This window comes from Tiliqua scincoides, chromosome 8 (assembly GCF_035046505.1).
Source record: "Tiliqua scincoides isolate rTilSci1 chromosome 8, rTilSci1.hap2, whole genome shotgun sequence".
NCBI classification, from domain to species: Eukaryota; Metazoa; Chordata; class Lepidosauria; order Squamata; family Scincidae; genus Tiliqua; species Tiliqua scincoides.
Genome location: NC_089828.1, coordinates 50,893,275 through 50,910,829, shown reverse-complemented (window position 1 = coordinate 50,910,829; position 17,555 = coordinate 50,893,275). Strand labels below are relative to the sequence as shown.

At 43.3% G+C, this 17,555-nt stretch overlaps 1 protein-coding gene across 4 annotated transcripts in view; it reads left to right on the top strand.

The window, feature by feature from the left end:
- Positions 1 to 17,555, top strand: part of BCAS3 (BCAS3 microtubule associated cell migration factor) — a 544,854-nt gene that overhangs the window by 57,734 nt on the left and 469,565 nt on the right. For all 4 annotated transcript variants that reach the window (XM_066634858.1, XM_066634857.1, XM_066634860.1 and 1 more), the window contains exon 8: positions 15,809 to 15,916. In XM_066634858.1, coding sequence (XP_066490955.1) covers positions 15,809 to 15,916 — 108 coding nt within the window. The remainder of the gene's footprint in view (positions 1 to 15,808; positions 15,917 to 17,555) is intronic.

Here is a 17,555-nt window from a genome sequence, read left to right as displayed (position 1 = left end):
AAGTTAATTAGAAGAGGAACAATTTTCACCTAAATAAATGTGTTTCCAATATGGGCTTTCTTGGGGGGGGGGAGAGTGTGTGAGCAGGGTACAGTAGAAACCAGTAAATGAGAGGAAATCTTATTTCTGGCAGCTCTGCAGACATGGAACTGCGGTTGAACTTTTTACCCTAATTACGTCCCTGCTAATGCCCAGAGCAGTCTGGAATCAAAGCAGCCCTTCAGGCTCTGGAAGGTCTCTGATGTGGCCAACGTTTGTTGTGTGATGAGGGTTACTTAACGGGGAAGGGGGGGAACAGCCCCTGGAATATTGTGACAGGGTTTTTTCCCCCAAAATGTTCTCAGTTACCACCCACCTCACTTGTTGCCTACAAAAATAGTGTAATTGTTTGCATCTGTGTGTGTTTGTCTGCCTTCAGAATAGCTGTTATAAATCAATATGACGGAGACTTGAGAGCCCTTCTTCCTCTCCACTTTTCTAATTGGAACTGTCTCTTTCTTCCATGCATTTGAATCTGTTGTGCAAGGTAAAAAAAAAAAAAAAAGAACTTATATACTGTGCAAAATAGCCTTTTCTTTCAAGCTAGTCAACATTGAAGGGATAGATCATGATTGGTGCATAGAATTTCTTTCTGATTTCGCCCCAATTGCTCAGGACAGGCAGACAGAGAGCCTGTATGGGTATAGTAGCGGTTTGAGTAGGACCAAAGTAGACCCCAGCTCAAATTCTCCCCTCAGCCACAAAGCTTCCTGAGTGAGCGTAGAGTGAGAGTTTGACACACTCTCAGCCTAGCCTACTTCTCAGAGGTGTGTGTATGTGATAGAGGCAGGGAGGCAGGCATTGGGAACAGAGCTTTTCGGGGTATACAGGCATGTATAGCAATCTCACCTGGTCTCTGGTAGTTCTTGATGTAGTCAACGTTCCTGGTGACAGAAGGAGCTGTAGGTAGCCTTGGCCTCCTCCAGGAGGTCTTCTGGGAGTTTGGCTTTTGTTTCTGGTGAGTTCTGAGGCTGTGACATCTTATTACAGCACGCGATCTTATTTTGAGTTCTTTTTTTAATGGAAAAAGTCATTATCAGGAGGAGAACTGGGGGCTGCATCTTCACTAACATCTGCGTAGGCCTCTTTGGGACCTGGGCAGTACTTTGTTCTCCATCCATTTCGTGCTACAATAGTGCATCTATTCGTCACCAAAGCTAGTAAATTTTCTAGTTGTGTTCTAGAAAATTGTGGGATTCCTTGGAAGACTATCATGAATTGTTCAGTGAAAAGGTCAGATGTGGTGGACAAACGTTTCTGAAAAAGCAGCTTGCTTGCCATCTTCCCCTGATGTGTACAGTCCCAAGAAAGTGCTGAGAGTGTGGTTTGGTTCATGTGTGGTCAGAAACCCCCACATGATTTAAGCATGCACCGTAGAACATACCCCAGAATGCCATGCAGTATGTGTGGGTTCTTTCACAACTTGGTGAAAAGGCAGAAAGTTTGAACATTGCTAAGGCAAGGGTGTGAAAAATTTAAACTTGTGGTATCTTTTTGCTTAATATAAAATTTAATAATCCAAGTCCAAGACACATAAGGAGTTGTATGATTGCAGAGGGACTTTCTAAGTCAGGGGCTTTTCACAATTTTCCCTGACCTTTGAGATTCTTCGTGCACCAGACACGCCTGTGAATCTTAATTTTATCTTAAGCAGTTTCTGAGACAATTTGTTTGGTCTAATGTTATAGTTAGCCTGCCCCATGCCCTTCCATATCAGATTTTATACATCCAAATGCTCCTGTTTGTCTTGTTCTTGTGGCAGAATAAAAGAATAATTTCAGCAACTGTCATCTCCCTGCTGTGGCTCTCCTGCCTCCACCCCTCCCAAAGTACACAAACATGTTTCTAATGCAGTCACCCAGTAGGAATCTTTATTAACCTTCCTAGTCTTCTAAATACATTTTTCAAATATCCCTGACCAGAAATAATGGTCTTTTAAAAAAATTATGCTGAAGTCCAACAAATGAAGCATTAAAAAAAAATTGATTTGCAGTTTTGTGCTTTGGCAGACTCCACAAGAAGTGGGCCAGCTGGGTCTCTTAATGTCTTTAAGTGGCTCTGCAAAATTACTGCGTTTTGCCGTCTGTGCTTGCTTGGTAAAAGTTTGGCTGCCGATAGAAGTCTTTTGGGATGAGCTGGAGCCAGCATTTAGTCCTGCAAACTTTTCAGCAAACCCATAACTTTCTATTAAACTCTGTGGCGTGTGGTTGTCTCCCTTGATGTGCAGAATGCAATCTTGTTTGTTTGGTGCATGTTGTTTTCATCCCGTCTAGAATGTTAAGTAGAGGTTTCTTCAAGGGTTCCTTTCGTGTCTCTGTTATGGTGGGAAGTTTATTTACAGGATGAGCTATAATTCTTTTTCTGATTGGCTGACAGCAAGTTACATTGTGTTGGATTTCTTGTTTTCACCCTATAGGGGTCTTTGCAGAGGAACTGATCAGGGTGTCTCATCCCACACTCAACCACAAGCCCACCCTCAATTGTTCTTGGGAGACATGAGCTAAACTTCCTGAGCCAGCTAAATTTCCCTCTGGAAATCATGGATGTTCTTTGTGCATTCCTGTTGAAAAGCCAAAACTTGCAGTCTCTAAAACTGCTGATAGCTGATTCAGGCATTCCAAAAGCACATGGGACAGTCCTCCTGGGAGGACTGTACCACTACAGAATGGAGGTGAAGGATCATAGGAAGCTGCTTTATTTTATGAATCAGCCCACTAGTCAGCCCACTAGTTGTTGCTCAGGCAGCAACTCTTCATGGTTTCTTTCCCATCACCTTTTAACTGGACATGTCAGAGAATGAACTTAGGACTTATGCAGGTCAATTATGTACTCTACCATAGAGTAGATCAGATCAGATACCTAGATGCTTCCCCATATCCAGAATTCCTCACACATGGTAAACTAGCATGTCAGTTTGGAAGGTTTTATTTATTTTGGCATTTCTCCCTCACATGCTTGCTTTTCATAGGCAGGGATTTTTTGTAAAGAGGGATTGGTTAAAGATGCAAAGAAAGTTGGCACAGGGCATTTGGTAAGTGGAACAGCAGGCTTGTGACTCCCCTGAGGTTGACTTTCCATCTGGTTCAGGGGCTGGGTAAGAAAGAGAAATGGGTGAGCATAACACCCCTCTCCTTTTACACCTGGCTTCATTACACCTACTTCTTCCTGCTTATTACCTTTACTATGAATTTAAGTGAAATAGTTGATTCAGGTAGCCAGCTCCAGGGGATAATGCCTTTTTCAGGTTTTTTTTTCCTTTATCCATGTGTGACACTAAAATATGAGCAGAAAAATATGAACCACTGTCAAGTGCCATGGTCCTGGAAGCGAATTCAGGAATTGGCTTCTGCTGCTTGGGCAACTTGTTCTGTTGCTCAAAGGAGGTGACTGAAGGCATTTTCATTTAGGATACTTCTACCACAGTCCAGAATCCTTGTTGACTGTCAGGTTTCAAGGAATCGGGTGATACTTAAGTTGCCAGGTTTCGACTTACCTCGCCAGAGCTGGAAAACTTTGAACAGGATCCATACTCTATATGGTGTTAGTCAGGACTCAGTATTTAAATAGGGACTAGTATCTACCCCACAGTGTGATTGCAGGTTCTCCCGCCAAACCATATACCACATTGTGCTTGGCTGCAAACTGAGGGCGTATACTAGCCCATGGTCTGACCTTTTCAATGAAGGTAACTCTGTCCTTGAATGGCTGGACGAACTGGACATTGACATTTGATCTAGTCTAATTGATATATAAGTCCATGTATTATATGCCATATGCTAAATAAATAAATCTAACCAATACAAAGCTCTGAGACCTTCTGCTCTCCCTTAATATGGACTACTGCTTGTTTGAGGAGGGTGCCACCAGATTCCCCTCTGTACTGCCCAGATATCAGTCATCACCTGGCCTGACCCCAAAGTACTTGCCAGTCCAATGACATTCCAGTGGAAAGTGCCAATGATACTGAACAGATTCAACTTCATTTTGCAATGACAGCTACCAAATCCTGATTCTTCCTGGACCCAATCTTGTGGCACGGGTCCATGCAGATCTGCACCAGCTATTTAGCTAGCACATGTCAGAGTAGACTCCCCTATACCATGGGGGCTTACCCCCAGGTAAGAGAATGATTATTCTCCTTTTGGGATCATTAGGAAGGGTATTGAGAACAAAACGGTTAGTATTATAATGCCGTTGTACAAATCGATGGTAAGGCCACACCTGGAGTATTGTGTCCAGTTCTGGTCGCCGCATCTCAAAAAAGACATAGTGGAAATGGAAAAGCTGCAAAAGAGAGCAACTAAGATGATTACGGGGCTGGGGCACCTTCCTTATGAGGAAAGGCTACGGCGTTTGGGCCTCTTCAGCCTAGAAAAGAGACGCTTGAGGGGGGACATGATTGAGACATACAAAATTATGCAGGGAATGGACAGAGTGGATAGGGAGATGCTCTTTACACTCTCACATAATACCAGAACCAGGGGACATCCACTAAAATTGAGTGTTGGGCGGGTTAGGACGGACAAAAGAAAATATTTCTTTACTCAGCGTGTGGTCGGTCTGTGGAACTCCTTGCCACAGGATGTGGTGCTGGCGTCTAGCCTAGACGCCTTTAAAAGGGGATTGGACGAGTTTCTGGAGGAAAAATCCATTATGGGGTACAACCCATGATGTGTATGCGCAACCTCCTGATTTTAGGAATGGGTTAAGTCAGAATGCCAGATGTAGGGGAGGGCACCAGGATGAGGTCTCTTGTTATCTGGTGTGCTCCCTGGGGCATTTGGTGGGCCGCTGTGAGATACAGGAAGCTGGACTAGATGGGCCTATGGCCTGATCCAGTGGGGCTGTTCTTATGTTATCTTATCTTATTCCCTTATTCAGAGGAGACCACCACAACTGCCCCCCCCATAAGATGCAGCTATAGCCATTTTGGTGCCACTGCATCAGTGGTGGGGGAATCTATTCAGCTTGAGTGTGGGAAACTTTGTCTCTAGGAGGTTGAACTAGAGAGGTGATGTGCACTTCAGTGAGAAAAACTCTTGTTGAAATCTTGTTTTATTATCTTTGGACAAAATCAAGATTTATGCCAAAAATCCTGTGGTTAAAAAAACAACTTTATTTGCTGGATTAAACTTTGATTCTGACCTTCTTTCCACCAACCATCTATATAACGTCATGTTGAATACCTTTCATCTAATTTAAAGCTCAGAATGCAGTCAGTCCTTGAAAGGCAGGTGAGAATGGGATATCATGGATCTAAGATGAAGTTTTCTGAGAGATATGGACATTCATAAACCAATAATATATTTTTGTAATCTCTTAGACAAAATCATTTATCTAACTACAAGTAATGCAAAATGTGGTGGGATGATGGCAGCATCTGGACACACGTGATTTACATCTCTGGAGTGGAATGCAGGGCTTGTGCTGATTTCTTGAGGCAAGCCATGACTGAAATGCCAGTTTGTGTTGCCTTTTACACTTCATTGAGATATGGTGCCACATGTCTCAGAAAGTGGCCATCGTGTACACTGAGAGAGAGAGAGAGAGATGATGCTGTCTGCTGCTGTTGAACCAGAATCAGATCAATGGTCCATCTTGGTCAGTATTTACACTGACTGGCAGCAGCTCTCCAGGGTGTCAAACAGGAATCAGCACTATTCAGAATTGTCAGGGATTGAGCCTGTCACCTTCTGAGTGCAGAGCAGGTGCTCTGCCATTGAGCTATGAATACAGTGCATTCAAATAAGTGAAGGGGTATTGGAACTCTCACTATTTTAGCTGCATGTTAGAATGGCTTGTGCCAGCCAATAATTGTGAGTTCCAGACTCTTCTAATTGCTCTTGTGTTATGTGTGAACTCCAAATTTTAGCTTTCAGCGTAGAATGGGCATTCAGACTTTTCTAGTATAGGATGTCATGTGAATGAAATGTCAGACTTAGTACCTTACACTTTTGGTATTCTGGATGATAGTGAATTAAGGGAACGGACTCTAAACTTGAAGGTATTTATTGCATGTTTTCTGTATATATCAGATCCTTTCTTTTTGGGGAAAAAACAAGCATGAAGTTATGCTTTCAAGATGAACTGTGGTTGAACCTGAAGTAGATTAAATTTAAGAACTGGTTTGACTCTTTGTTTCAAAACAGAACCAGTTTCACACAAGATGTGAAAAAACATGTGTTTTCTGTATATGTTATACAGTGTATATATTTGTGGAGGGGGAAGCATGTGTTTTTTAAACTGAGTTTTTTTTATTACAAAAATCTGTTTGAGATATTCTGAGAAAGGTGGCGTACTGAAAAGCAATTTTGAACTGAATGCATAGGAAGAGAAATACAGCAAAGGAAAAAGGCATGTCGTGCTTATTACTGTCCTGCAAACTGCTCTTCCAGCAGTAATCGCTTCAAGCTGCCTAGAAAGCAGCAATAATAAAAAAACACAGCATTACAACAATGAAACAAAATCATACAACAGATTACCCTTATGCCAAATGGTTGAGATACTTCTAAATGAGTTAGAAAGCTCAAATTGTAGACAGTATATACACATATTTGCTGGTAAGAACGTAGTTTATAGAAACGCCACCCATATTCGGCAGAAGCCAAAAGCCTGGGCATTGCTTCTGTGGTTGGCTCTTTACCATTTTGCTACCATGGCCATCCCAAGAGCCTGATCTAGTATTCTTTATTCATTCCCCTGTCCACTCCCCCGCAGTTGTTCCAATACCAAAATCATCTGTTCTGTTGCAAGCTTCTCTTTGTTTTATGCAAGGAAAGACTATAGTTCCGTTGCGGAGCACATGCTTTGCATATGGAAGGTTGCAGGTTCAAAATTTGATGGCATCTCTAGGTTAGGGTTGGGAGAGACCTTGTCTGGAGCCCTGGTAAGTTTCTGCCTATCAGTGGACAATACCAAACTAGATGGACCACAGTTCTGACTTGGTAGAAAGTAGCTGCTATTTGCAAGCAGTTCTTTCCCATTTAAGAAGATCTTTGCTTGTGCAGAACTAGAAAATAGGGGTAATTTTGAGAATTATCTTGGAATTATACTATGAAGCCTTCATAGGATATTTTGGAAAACAGAAAACTATCTTTAGAGAATTTCTGTGCACAATGAACCACCTTTGCTTTTTGCAGGACATGGGTTGTCTTTTATCCATTTGTCTACTAATATCTTATGAGCCACTCTCTTCCATTATTACAACACTGCAGTTCTATCCTCTTCCTTGGATATTATCCCTTAATAACATAAGCTAGGCTAGGGTATATGAATTGCACTGAAGGTAGCAAAAGCAGTTCTGGTTGTTTGAGGGCACAACAGGTTTATACATGGAGCAAATTAAAGTCTGGTTTAATTGGTTACTTTCGGGTTTTGTTTTTAAAATTAAAAGCAGATCAGACATTTGTGAATGTCTCTGACTCTTTGTCTTAGAATATGATGTCTTTTGATGTTGCTAATTTTTATGTGTTCTGAGATCTTTGTTTTTCTTTTCTTTTTGCTTTTTTTCAGAAGGGCGAAAGATGTGGGATGTCAGCCTCACAATTGTGGGTTTTCAGCTCTTTTGAATAACTGGGTTAACTGCAGTCCTTGCCAGATAGGGTTTGCAATCAAAGTGTCTTTTTAACTTTGATTTAACTTTTTTTTCCTCCTGCATGCTAGTTGTGTGTTTGAGGACCATTTCTTTTTTTTAATATATGCAATAAATATCTTTCTGGCATTAATAGATTCTGTGAATCTATCCAGATATCCTGAATGATTCTTCCATTGTAGAGTGTGAAATGCATTAACAGTTCACAGAAGGGGGTGGTTTATACCACTAAGAATGCTTCAGGCCTCTATCTGACCCAAAAGTTTCCAGGTGCCACTTGGAAAGTGTTTTTCTATCAGCCTTGCTCTGATACCAGTAGTGAGCTGAGCTGAGCTGATGAGAAAATGATCTGAAGTGGCAGCAGGGAGGGCAGGGTTTCGCTCCTCTTCTACCCACATACTCCATGCCATGTACAAAAGAAAATAGACCCCTGCCCTGCTTTGTGGACAGAGAAGATATGCGAATAAAATGGCTGCCCCATCACCTGCCTCGTTTAGTTTGGCCCTCAGTGGTAATTCTTGAGGGAGCATTCTTAATGGCTAATGGAAAATGCTCACATTTCTCACAGAAAATATCAAGTTAGTAATAATTTTCTGGCACTGTTTCCCAGGGAAGGCAGCCTGACCAAGCAGAGTAGCATCTAGAGGTTAGCATGCATGTCCCTTTTCCTGCTCCCCACTTTCCTTTTTACTGGACTGTCTGCTGAGTGGAGGTGAACCTCAGTAGTTTTTATCTGCTACCACCATCCCAGACTACAGAGACCAGGTAGAAGGAGGCTGAATGGGGTTGGAAAAATAACCCGCCTAGGAAAAAAAACTGGACTCCTGGGGTCAGCCTGACTTATTACAAATCAAACTCACAGTAGCATCTGCATAACAAAGAGATACGACAATCCACTGAACCCAAGAACAAGGACCAGGCAGGCAAAGATTTAAAATGTAACTACAGGTTGTGTCTTGTTATCCACTGGAGTTTTGTTCTGGAACTCTTAGTGGATTAAAAAAAAATTAGTGGATACCGAGTATATAGACACTATACCCCGCATTCAGTCACTCGGTGGGGTGAATATTGGAATCTAACGGAGTGAAATTTTTCCATTAGATTCCATTATTCACCTCCATCTGGTGGGTGAATGCAGTATAGCATCTGAACTGATGCATTTTGGGGCAACAATGTAAGAGCTAGAAACCTGGAAGTGAGTCTTTAAATGCTATCTTTAAATCTGGGAAGCTTGCAATTAGTGCAGTTTAACAGCACAAAGGTAGGAAATTGGATTTTGGTCCTTTTTTTCTTTGTTGCAAGTCATTTAAATGTGGACCCCTGTATCAGTGGTGAGTCAAATCAGTGGATACCAAGGTCCCACCTGTAGTATATTAAGTCTAAAATTAAACTATTAAACACAAGGGGGAAAAAAAGGATGAATAGAAAAAGTACGAGCAGACTGATAGGAAATGCCTGACTTTGCTAGATGGACACAGAGCAGAGTGTGATCACATGGATACAGTAATCTAACACCCAGCAGATGGAATTGAGATCCTATTCAGGAATATAATCCACAAGCTCCACCAGATACAATGGAGGAATATAGTGCCTGTACTTTTAACCATTGTAGAGAAGAGGGAATTTTGACAGAGCAGTTCAGTGTGGAAGGGTTAAGAAAGCTGCACCTGTCAAAATTCCCTCTTCTATGCAGTGGTTCCCAAACTGTGAGCCATAGTTCTGCAGGCAGCTGCAGAAACCAGCCAGAGGAGGCACGGAATCTTTGTGAAAAATCCACTGCGCTATTCATTGTATAGGATTGTACCCTAATGAGGAGCCACAATTAATGGCTGAGTCAAGGGAACTGCCAGCTGTAAAAGTTTGGGACCCACTGGTTAAAGGTATAGGCACTCTGTTGTAGCTGGTCACCCTATCCCCCCCCCCCAGCCTCTCACTTTGCTAACCCATAGAAGTTTGCAAGCTATTCTGGAGTGAAAAGGCAACAAAAGCAAAATAAAATTATGTAAAGCATCTGGATAATTTTATAGTTCCTAACACTGGCTACTACATCCATCCAAGGAATCCTTGGATCCTTGCACTTACTGTAAAGTAGGTGGGTGCAAGCTGTGTCCCAGAGCTAAAGTTCTTGCAGCCCACCAGCAGGAAAGCACCCTGTGCTTGAACCTAAAAAAACCCTAGGTCTGATGATGTCATCAAGTTACCTGATTGGAAGAGTGGAACCCACCTGGCTTCTCCATCCTACTGCTTTTTACCCAGACACACAAGATTTGCTTCCCCATTTGCAAATGCCTGCCAATCCTGGAGGAAGAGTGACTGTTCCAGACAGGAAAAAAGGACCCTCATCTACAAAGACATGAGCTTGCTAGTGATGGAGTTTCAAAGGAAAGGGCAGAGTTTCATGGAGAAAGGGCAAAAGCTTGCAGAAGAATGCTCCAGCAGGTTTGGGCTGCTGCACCTGTACAGCAGCTTCTGGGGGATTAGAAGTGTCCAAAATTAAAGAAAAATAGGAGAAAAAACTGAGCATTTAATCACATGCAGTGTCTCCTAATACTAGTGCTAGTTTCCTTGTTCTTTTCAGAGGATTTTTAAAAGTACTTTCTCATGTGTTTTGTTTTTTTTTAAACATCCATGAGTCTGGGATCTTAAAGACCCAGATGCTGAGGCTCAGCCATCCCTGAACCAACTGATGTCCTGGCCAATAATTTTTTCCTCTTACCATTTTCAAGCATGCCTTAGAACCATGCGTTCCTCACTGTCATCCTGGCAACACAGACCGGTAGCTGTCTCAGAGCCCCAGATAGCTGCATAACTGTATGATTTCCTGTCTGGCTGGTGGAGACCGGCCAGGTTCAAACATTACAGTTGATCAAATAAAATATGCAATGGCCTTACTGCATGATTCATGCCATGTTCTGCCTGTCCAGCCCATTAACCTTCATTTAGGATTATTTTTTTTCACTTTTGCTTGGATTGTCTAGTCCTTGAGGCACAGGCCAGTCTTGCTTGGTTAACATGCTAGTACATCTGTGGCTCTGGTAAATGGCAGACCCAACTCTAGGATTTTGGGTATCCTTGGGGCTCCCTTTAATTCCAAAGAATAAACAGAGAACGGATTGGAACAAGTGAGGTTGTTCATGCCTTCACCTCCACAGTTCATTGCCCACCCACACCCCCAATGCTTACTTGGCCCTCTGTGTAGGCTGGGACATGCAGAGTTCAGGCTGGCAAGATCTACTTGGTGTTGTACTAGAATCCTGAGGTTCATTTACAGAGCTAGGTGAAAAATAGTGGATTAGAAAGTTGAGCTGATCACCTGCTGCACACCAGGAGCCATTTACTGGGGTAATCTGCATATACATCTGAATTACTATAGATTAAAGATTTTAACACAAAACTACAACTGCCAAGCAGAGGCAATGAATTAAAGTGTAGAAATGCTATACAGGTGACTAAGTTATTCATCTAAGGCCAGTTTGTTTTTAAACCTGCATGTTACCTACTGAGCATTTGAAGTGCCAGTCCACTACAGATCGACCAGAAGACCATGATAGACCTTCTGCCCTACCCTGGTCTAGAGTCATCTGTATATTACTCACTCTGTGTTAGAGTCTCTGAGGCAACAGGAGAAATAATGGAAGATGCAAAATGCAAGAACAAATGGAGAGGAGACCTCAAAGATATACAGAAGACAGTTGGACCAGTAGGGCCTCTGAGAGGAATTTTATCAGAGGATGCAAAGTTTCTTTTGGGCCCCTTCCTCAAAGGGGGAAGGGGCAAAAGAGCAGAGGAGGGTGATGATGGGGGTGGGCAGACTGGAATGGGGGGGGGGAAACAAGGTGGGGGAAGGTGGTGTTGGCTAGAATAGTCTTTGGAGCCCAGGTCTGCTTCCTGATGCGGAGCCCAGGTCTACCTGCCCAATATGGAAAACCAAACACACTCCTAAGTTTCTGTAAGATCTTTTAAATATAGAAAAGCATTGAGAAAATTAGCATCATCATATTTAGGTTCACAAAGAATGGAAGGTGTCCAGTGTGTACCAAAAAAACCCCTCTGCAGCAGCTGTAGCCTCACAGCTGTGTCCCTGAGCTCCTATAAACTCCTTCATGGTAAGCGGATACACAAGCCAAAGAGCTACTGTAGCAAGCCAGTTTCCTCCCAGATTTGAGGCTGTGTTAAGGAGCGTCATGTATACATTCCTCAGCCTGGCACATATGGCTTGTGGCAGCAGCCACCACTGCGTGCCCTTGGTAGTGCCCCCAATATCCTCTGCAGGCAGCAAGTCCAGGTGAGATAGAAAATTTTGGTGCTCCCTCCTTTGAATCCTGGGATCTTTCTAACCCTGGTCCTGGATACAGATTACCCCCTTTACCCCCCCCCCCCAGGCTTTGTGGACCAGTGAGTTTCTGAGAATTTTAACTCCTCTTTGGGATCTGCACCTTTCAGTTCTCTCTCTCAAATGAGTTATTTCCAGGTAATAAGGTGGATGGTTGTTCTTGAAAGAGCTGAACCTGAGTCAAGGGTTGCATTAGGAATCGGCCAGGCAGTGGCCAAGGGTCAGTGCTGATCAGAAGACTTGCCAGGCCAACCTCAGACACCCCCAGTCTGGTAGAATAAGCCTTGACTGAGAGGTTTGTGCAGTTGTTACACTCAACACATCCTAACCTACAAATGGGATCAGAGGCCCTGCATAGTTATAGGGTTTCTACAGGTTGCTTGTTCTGGCTGATGGGAAGGGCAGGAAGAGCAATCTTTACCCATCACTTATTACTGGTAAATGCAGCGGGGTTTAAGCAGGCAGAGCTTTCCCATGCCATGGACGTCTGCTAATCTGATGCCGGCAGTGATTAGAATAAACCATGAGAAGGAGTGATGATACTGAAAAATGCATTGGTCAATAAATGGACTTCTCTGCACCTTTTGAAGTCTTCTCCCCTTGGTGTCAAACAGGGTGTGTGTATGTGAATTCCAGCAGCAACCAGTGATGCAGGGTGATGATGGGGAAATACACATAGTAGTGACATCAGGATAAAAGGGGTGACATAACTGCTAAGAGAGAGAGAGAGAGAGAGAGAACTGCAAATCAGAACTTTCCTGGTTTGAATCTTGTCTCTGCGTGAACTCAATAAGGGACCTTAGGTAAGCCTCTCATCCTTGGTCTTGCCCATCTATAATATGGAGATCATTACTTAGCTTAGAGCAGCATTTCTAAAAATGTGCTCCTAGGAGACCTGGGGCTCCTTGAGGCCCCTTCACGGCTCCATGAGCGTACGGTAGTGGCCACCATCTGCTCGGCATTGTGCCACTCTGCGCATGCGCTAGCATTCTGAGGCTACCCAGGGCTCCACACGTGCACTGGCATTGCTCCCTCAGACTCTGTTTAGAGGTGTAAAGTACTCAGGAGACCAAAACCCCTGGCTTAGGATATTATTGAAAGGACTACATCAAGATAATACTGTACATGTGAACAGTTTTGCACACTCAGAAAGTGCTATACAGATGCTTATTATTACTAAACAAGATACTATGGGAGGGGAAGCTCTGCTTACGGCAGCTGTTTGCAGCAGCTGTCTGGTGTTTGTAAAGTGGAGCTCTGCACTAAAAGAAAGCAGAGTAGCTTGAAAGCAGTCCAGCCCGTCATGCTCAGCATAGCTTCTACAAGGTAAAGTGCATCTTAATTTCAGTTGAATTTCGTTCTCGAGATCTCTTCTTGGGAAGTTCAGGACAAAGAGTTACCCTCCTGTTTCCAAACAACGACTGCTTCTTTCTCCCAGAAGGGTTAGTTTTAGTAGCACATGTCTAAGATTGAACACCTTTTTCTGATTAAAAAAATAAGTGTTTCCTTGCCCCTCACAATTTGTGGTAGGTTTAAAACGTTTCTGCTGTTCTGTATCTTTGTGATGTATTCACATTATTGGTAAATTTCCCTTTTAAACAAATACTCCTCCCCCTTCCCTTTCTGTGCTCCTGCACAGTTTTGGACAAATCTGCTAAATATCATAGAAGAGAACTGGAGCAAACAAAGGTATTAGTGGACTGTGGTTTTTCTTCCCTGTTTCCTTCCATACTGGCAGGCATCAGAGTTTGAATATATTGGTTTCTCACTCTCCTTTTTAAAAACCACCCAAGCTAGTGACCCTCAGTACATAAAATTTCACACAACACATTGTTCATGAAACTCGCTCCCCCAAATTGAGAGGATGGCCAGTAGTTTAGATGCTTTTGAGAAAGGATTAGTTGCAGCTTATCGCACCATCAGCGTCCATGGTACTTTACATGGAATCAGAAGGTAGAACCTTGTCCTGGAGGGCTTATGTTCTTGATGTTGACATCAGACAAAGGGACATGGGATGGAGGCAGGGAACAGTGACAGAGGAAGCAGGACTAAACAGGAGAAGCATTTGTGTTGGTGTCTGTAGCTTAGCTATAGTGGGGAATGGCGACTATGGGCCCAATCCTATCACATTTTCACCTTCTATCAAGCACTGATGCAGCTGGCGCACAATGCATTCTGTGGAGGGAGGGCAGCCATGGAGGCCACCTCAAGGTAGGAGAATGTTTGTTCCCTTACCTCAGGATGGCATTGCGACTGCATCGGCACTGGAAAGTAGGATAGGATTGGGCCCTGAGGCATGTTGCCAAAGGCTTCAAAGAAAAGGTGGATTTTAAAAATTTGAAGGAAGCATTGTAAAGGTATTCTGGGAGGCTGTTCCAATATACTTGGAGGTCTTGCAACATCTATTAACCATGATAACTAAGGGGAACTTCCATATTCAGTGTCAGTGTACCTCCTGAATGCCAAATGTTGGGAACATTCAGTCCTGTGTTTCCTATGCACTCTCCTGCAATTTGATGTGGTCGGCTGTTTTGCTACCTCATTTCCTGCCTGCGTGAACTGCAGGGAGCGCCTATTTTCTAATGTTCCTTTTAAAAATGAATTTGTAGCATAACCTGTTTACACAGCTGTACATTTTGTGTACTTTCCTATGTGCTGAACTTGGAAACAGCCAGCCTTTTGTTGCACTCTTGGTAGATGCCAGGGAGGAGAATAAAAAGGTGTCTCAGGAAGAAGCTGCCAGATCAAAGCAGCTTCCTGCCTTGAAAAATGGCGCCCACTCCTATCCCTTTAGCCTCTTGTGTAGCACTTCTACACTCTTTCTGTTGAAAGAAATCTGGCTTTTTATGAAGGAACAGCTGGAGTGCCTTATTTATATTGAAATGATAAAAGTGGCACGTGCTACATATGAATTTTTGTTGTTAAAACAAATAAGAGAGTCTGTTAAAATGGCCATGGGTTCTTGGTACTCGGATGACACGAGCAGCTGTTTGTTTCAGCTTTTCAGCTGAATGTATGATGTGAATATCCATTACTGCAACGTGTGTGTTTTGCAGTGAATTCTCAAGGTTCTTGGCCACCCAATATCCTGGCGTCTGTGTGTCAAAACACTGAGGCTGAAATTAGATGTTGCAGAAGTGGTGGGAGCACTGAGGAAACTAACAGCCCTGTGTGCCGTCTTCTCTAGCTCATATCTAGTAAAGTAAAATGTATGTAGTGATGTCATTGTGTTGCAAAATTCCCCACTCCACTTGCTTGACTGCTATTTGTGTGGATCAAGAAGATCATTTGCACTGTGAACGTTATTATGCTTTTACCGGGGGGGGGGGGGGATAGGTATTCTGGGAGGCTGCTTTCAATGTGCTCCCTGTAGTGCATAGTTTCAGCCTGACTTGCTAAACTCAGTGATCAAAGACAGTCCACATCTTTTACTGTGATGTCACCTGTGAGCTCCCCTTTTCACTTTTTCTCCTCCCCTCGTGTACTTGACTCTGATGGATTTTTGTTAGTTGAATCACAACTCCATGGGTCAGCAGAACCCAGAGTTGTGTGTGGTTTAACTGCAGTTTATGAACTAGGATATGAAATCAAGATTGGTTTCATATCCTGGTGCATAAACCACAATAAAGCCACACAGCTCCTGGGTTCAGCTGGAGTTGTGATTTAACTAACTAGGATTCTTGTATCACAGCTCTGCATGAAGAAGGGGAGAGAAGGGAAGAAGGTGCATGGGCTTGACACCTTGTCTTGCTTTGTTTACAGTCTAACAAACAATAGTTTGTTGAATCATCTGATTTGGCCCATTGATACATTCTAAACAGCTGAACTCACATTTCTTTTTCCAGCACCAGCCCTCCTTACTGTTGCGTAGACCTCCATTCTCTGCGAACAGGTGAAATGGTCAAATCCATACAGTTCAAAACACCTATATATGACCTGCACTGCAACAAAAGGTAAGTCTTTATCCTGCATTATTATATCTTCATTACAGCACTTGCTGTATGGACTCATGTAAAATTATTTTTTTCCATATAGAAGTGTCACAAGGACTTGGGGCACACTCCTAACCCCTTACGTCAGTGCTTTCCAGCCAATGGGTCATGTGCTGCATCCTGCAGTTGGGTGTTACTCACAGAGGCCTCCTCAAAGTAAGGGAATGTTTGTTCCCTTATCTCGGAGCTGCATTGCCCTTATGTCAGTGCTGGAAAGCTCTGAAAAGAAAGGAGGAGCTCATGAAAAGAGGAGGAGGAGGAAGATGTGAAATCCAGATGAAGATGCTATAACATTCAGTTCAAAAATATGTTCTTTTTAGGCCTGAAGTATTTTGATACTGCCTTTCTCATGGACATCAGCGCTTACCAAGGTTCGGTACATGTCTTTGAATCTTGGGTGGTTGGAAGTTCAGCCAGTCTGAACAAATGTTGCAGTATCCCAAGTCAGACCCTTGGTCTATCTAGCCCGGTATTGTCTGCACTGAGTAACAAGAGCTGTCCAGAGTTTCAGTCAGTGGACTTTCCAAGCCTGACCTGGAGATGCCAAGGATTGAACCTAGGGCATTTTACCACTGAGCTGCGGTCCTTCCCATATTGACAAACTACTGGATGGTGTACTCGGCTGAGCTGTGGACTCACCACAATCCCGTAACCCAGCCTTGCTGTTTCACAGGTGTTCACGATCATGGGCTCCAGGTAGCACACCCTGCTCCTTGCAAGGATGTGCTGCTTATGTTGCTTCCATTCAGCTGTGATCCCTAAGCTGTCTATACTGCTGCTTTCAAGAAACTGCTTATCACAGGGGTGCTCACACTTTTTTGGCTCGAGAGCTACTTTGAAACCCAGCAAGGCCCGGAGATCTACCAGTGTTTTTTTTACAATGTTCGCGCCATCGTAACATATAACATTTATGTGTACAATGTATGTTGGTGTACCTTGAGCCCCACTGAGTATAATAGGACTTACTCCTGAGTAGACATGCCTAGGATTAGGCTGTGAGGCTGCAATCCTAGCCACACTTACCTGGGAGTAAGCCCCATTGAGTACAATGGGCCTTACTCCCGGCGTTTCCTCCCAGAGGCACCTGAAGGGGGGGGTCGGCACTCCGCGATCTACTCATTTTGCCTCGCGATCTACCGGTAGATCGCGATCCACCTATTGAGCACCCCTGGCTTATCATTATGATTCTTCTTCTTCTTCTTAGAACTCGGTCATATAAAGAAGTTGATCAGAAGTTGATTCAAGATAGGCAAAATAAAAAAGCACTTCTCAAAACACATCATTAATTTATGGAATTCAGTACCACAAAATGTGGTCAATTCATGGAGGATTAGCCTGTTTGTAGGTATTAGCCATGATAACAAAATCTCCTGTTAAGAAACAATTAACCTTTTAATAGTAAGTGCTGGGGGGGGGGGCAGCAATTACTGCCTTCATGTCCTCCTTATGGACTTCCTGGAAGCATCTGGTTGGCCGCTGTGAGAATCAGAGTCCTGGACTAAGTTGACCTTGGTGTGATCCAGCAGGGCTCTTCTTATTTTCTCACAAGACCAAAGGGAATGTAGATTTAAGGGTTGTGAAAAGGAGTTTATTGATGCCT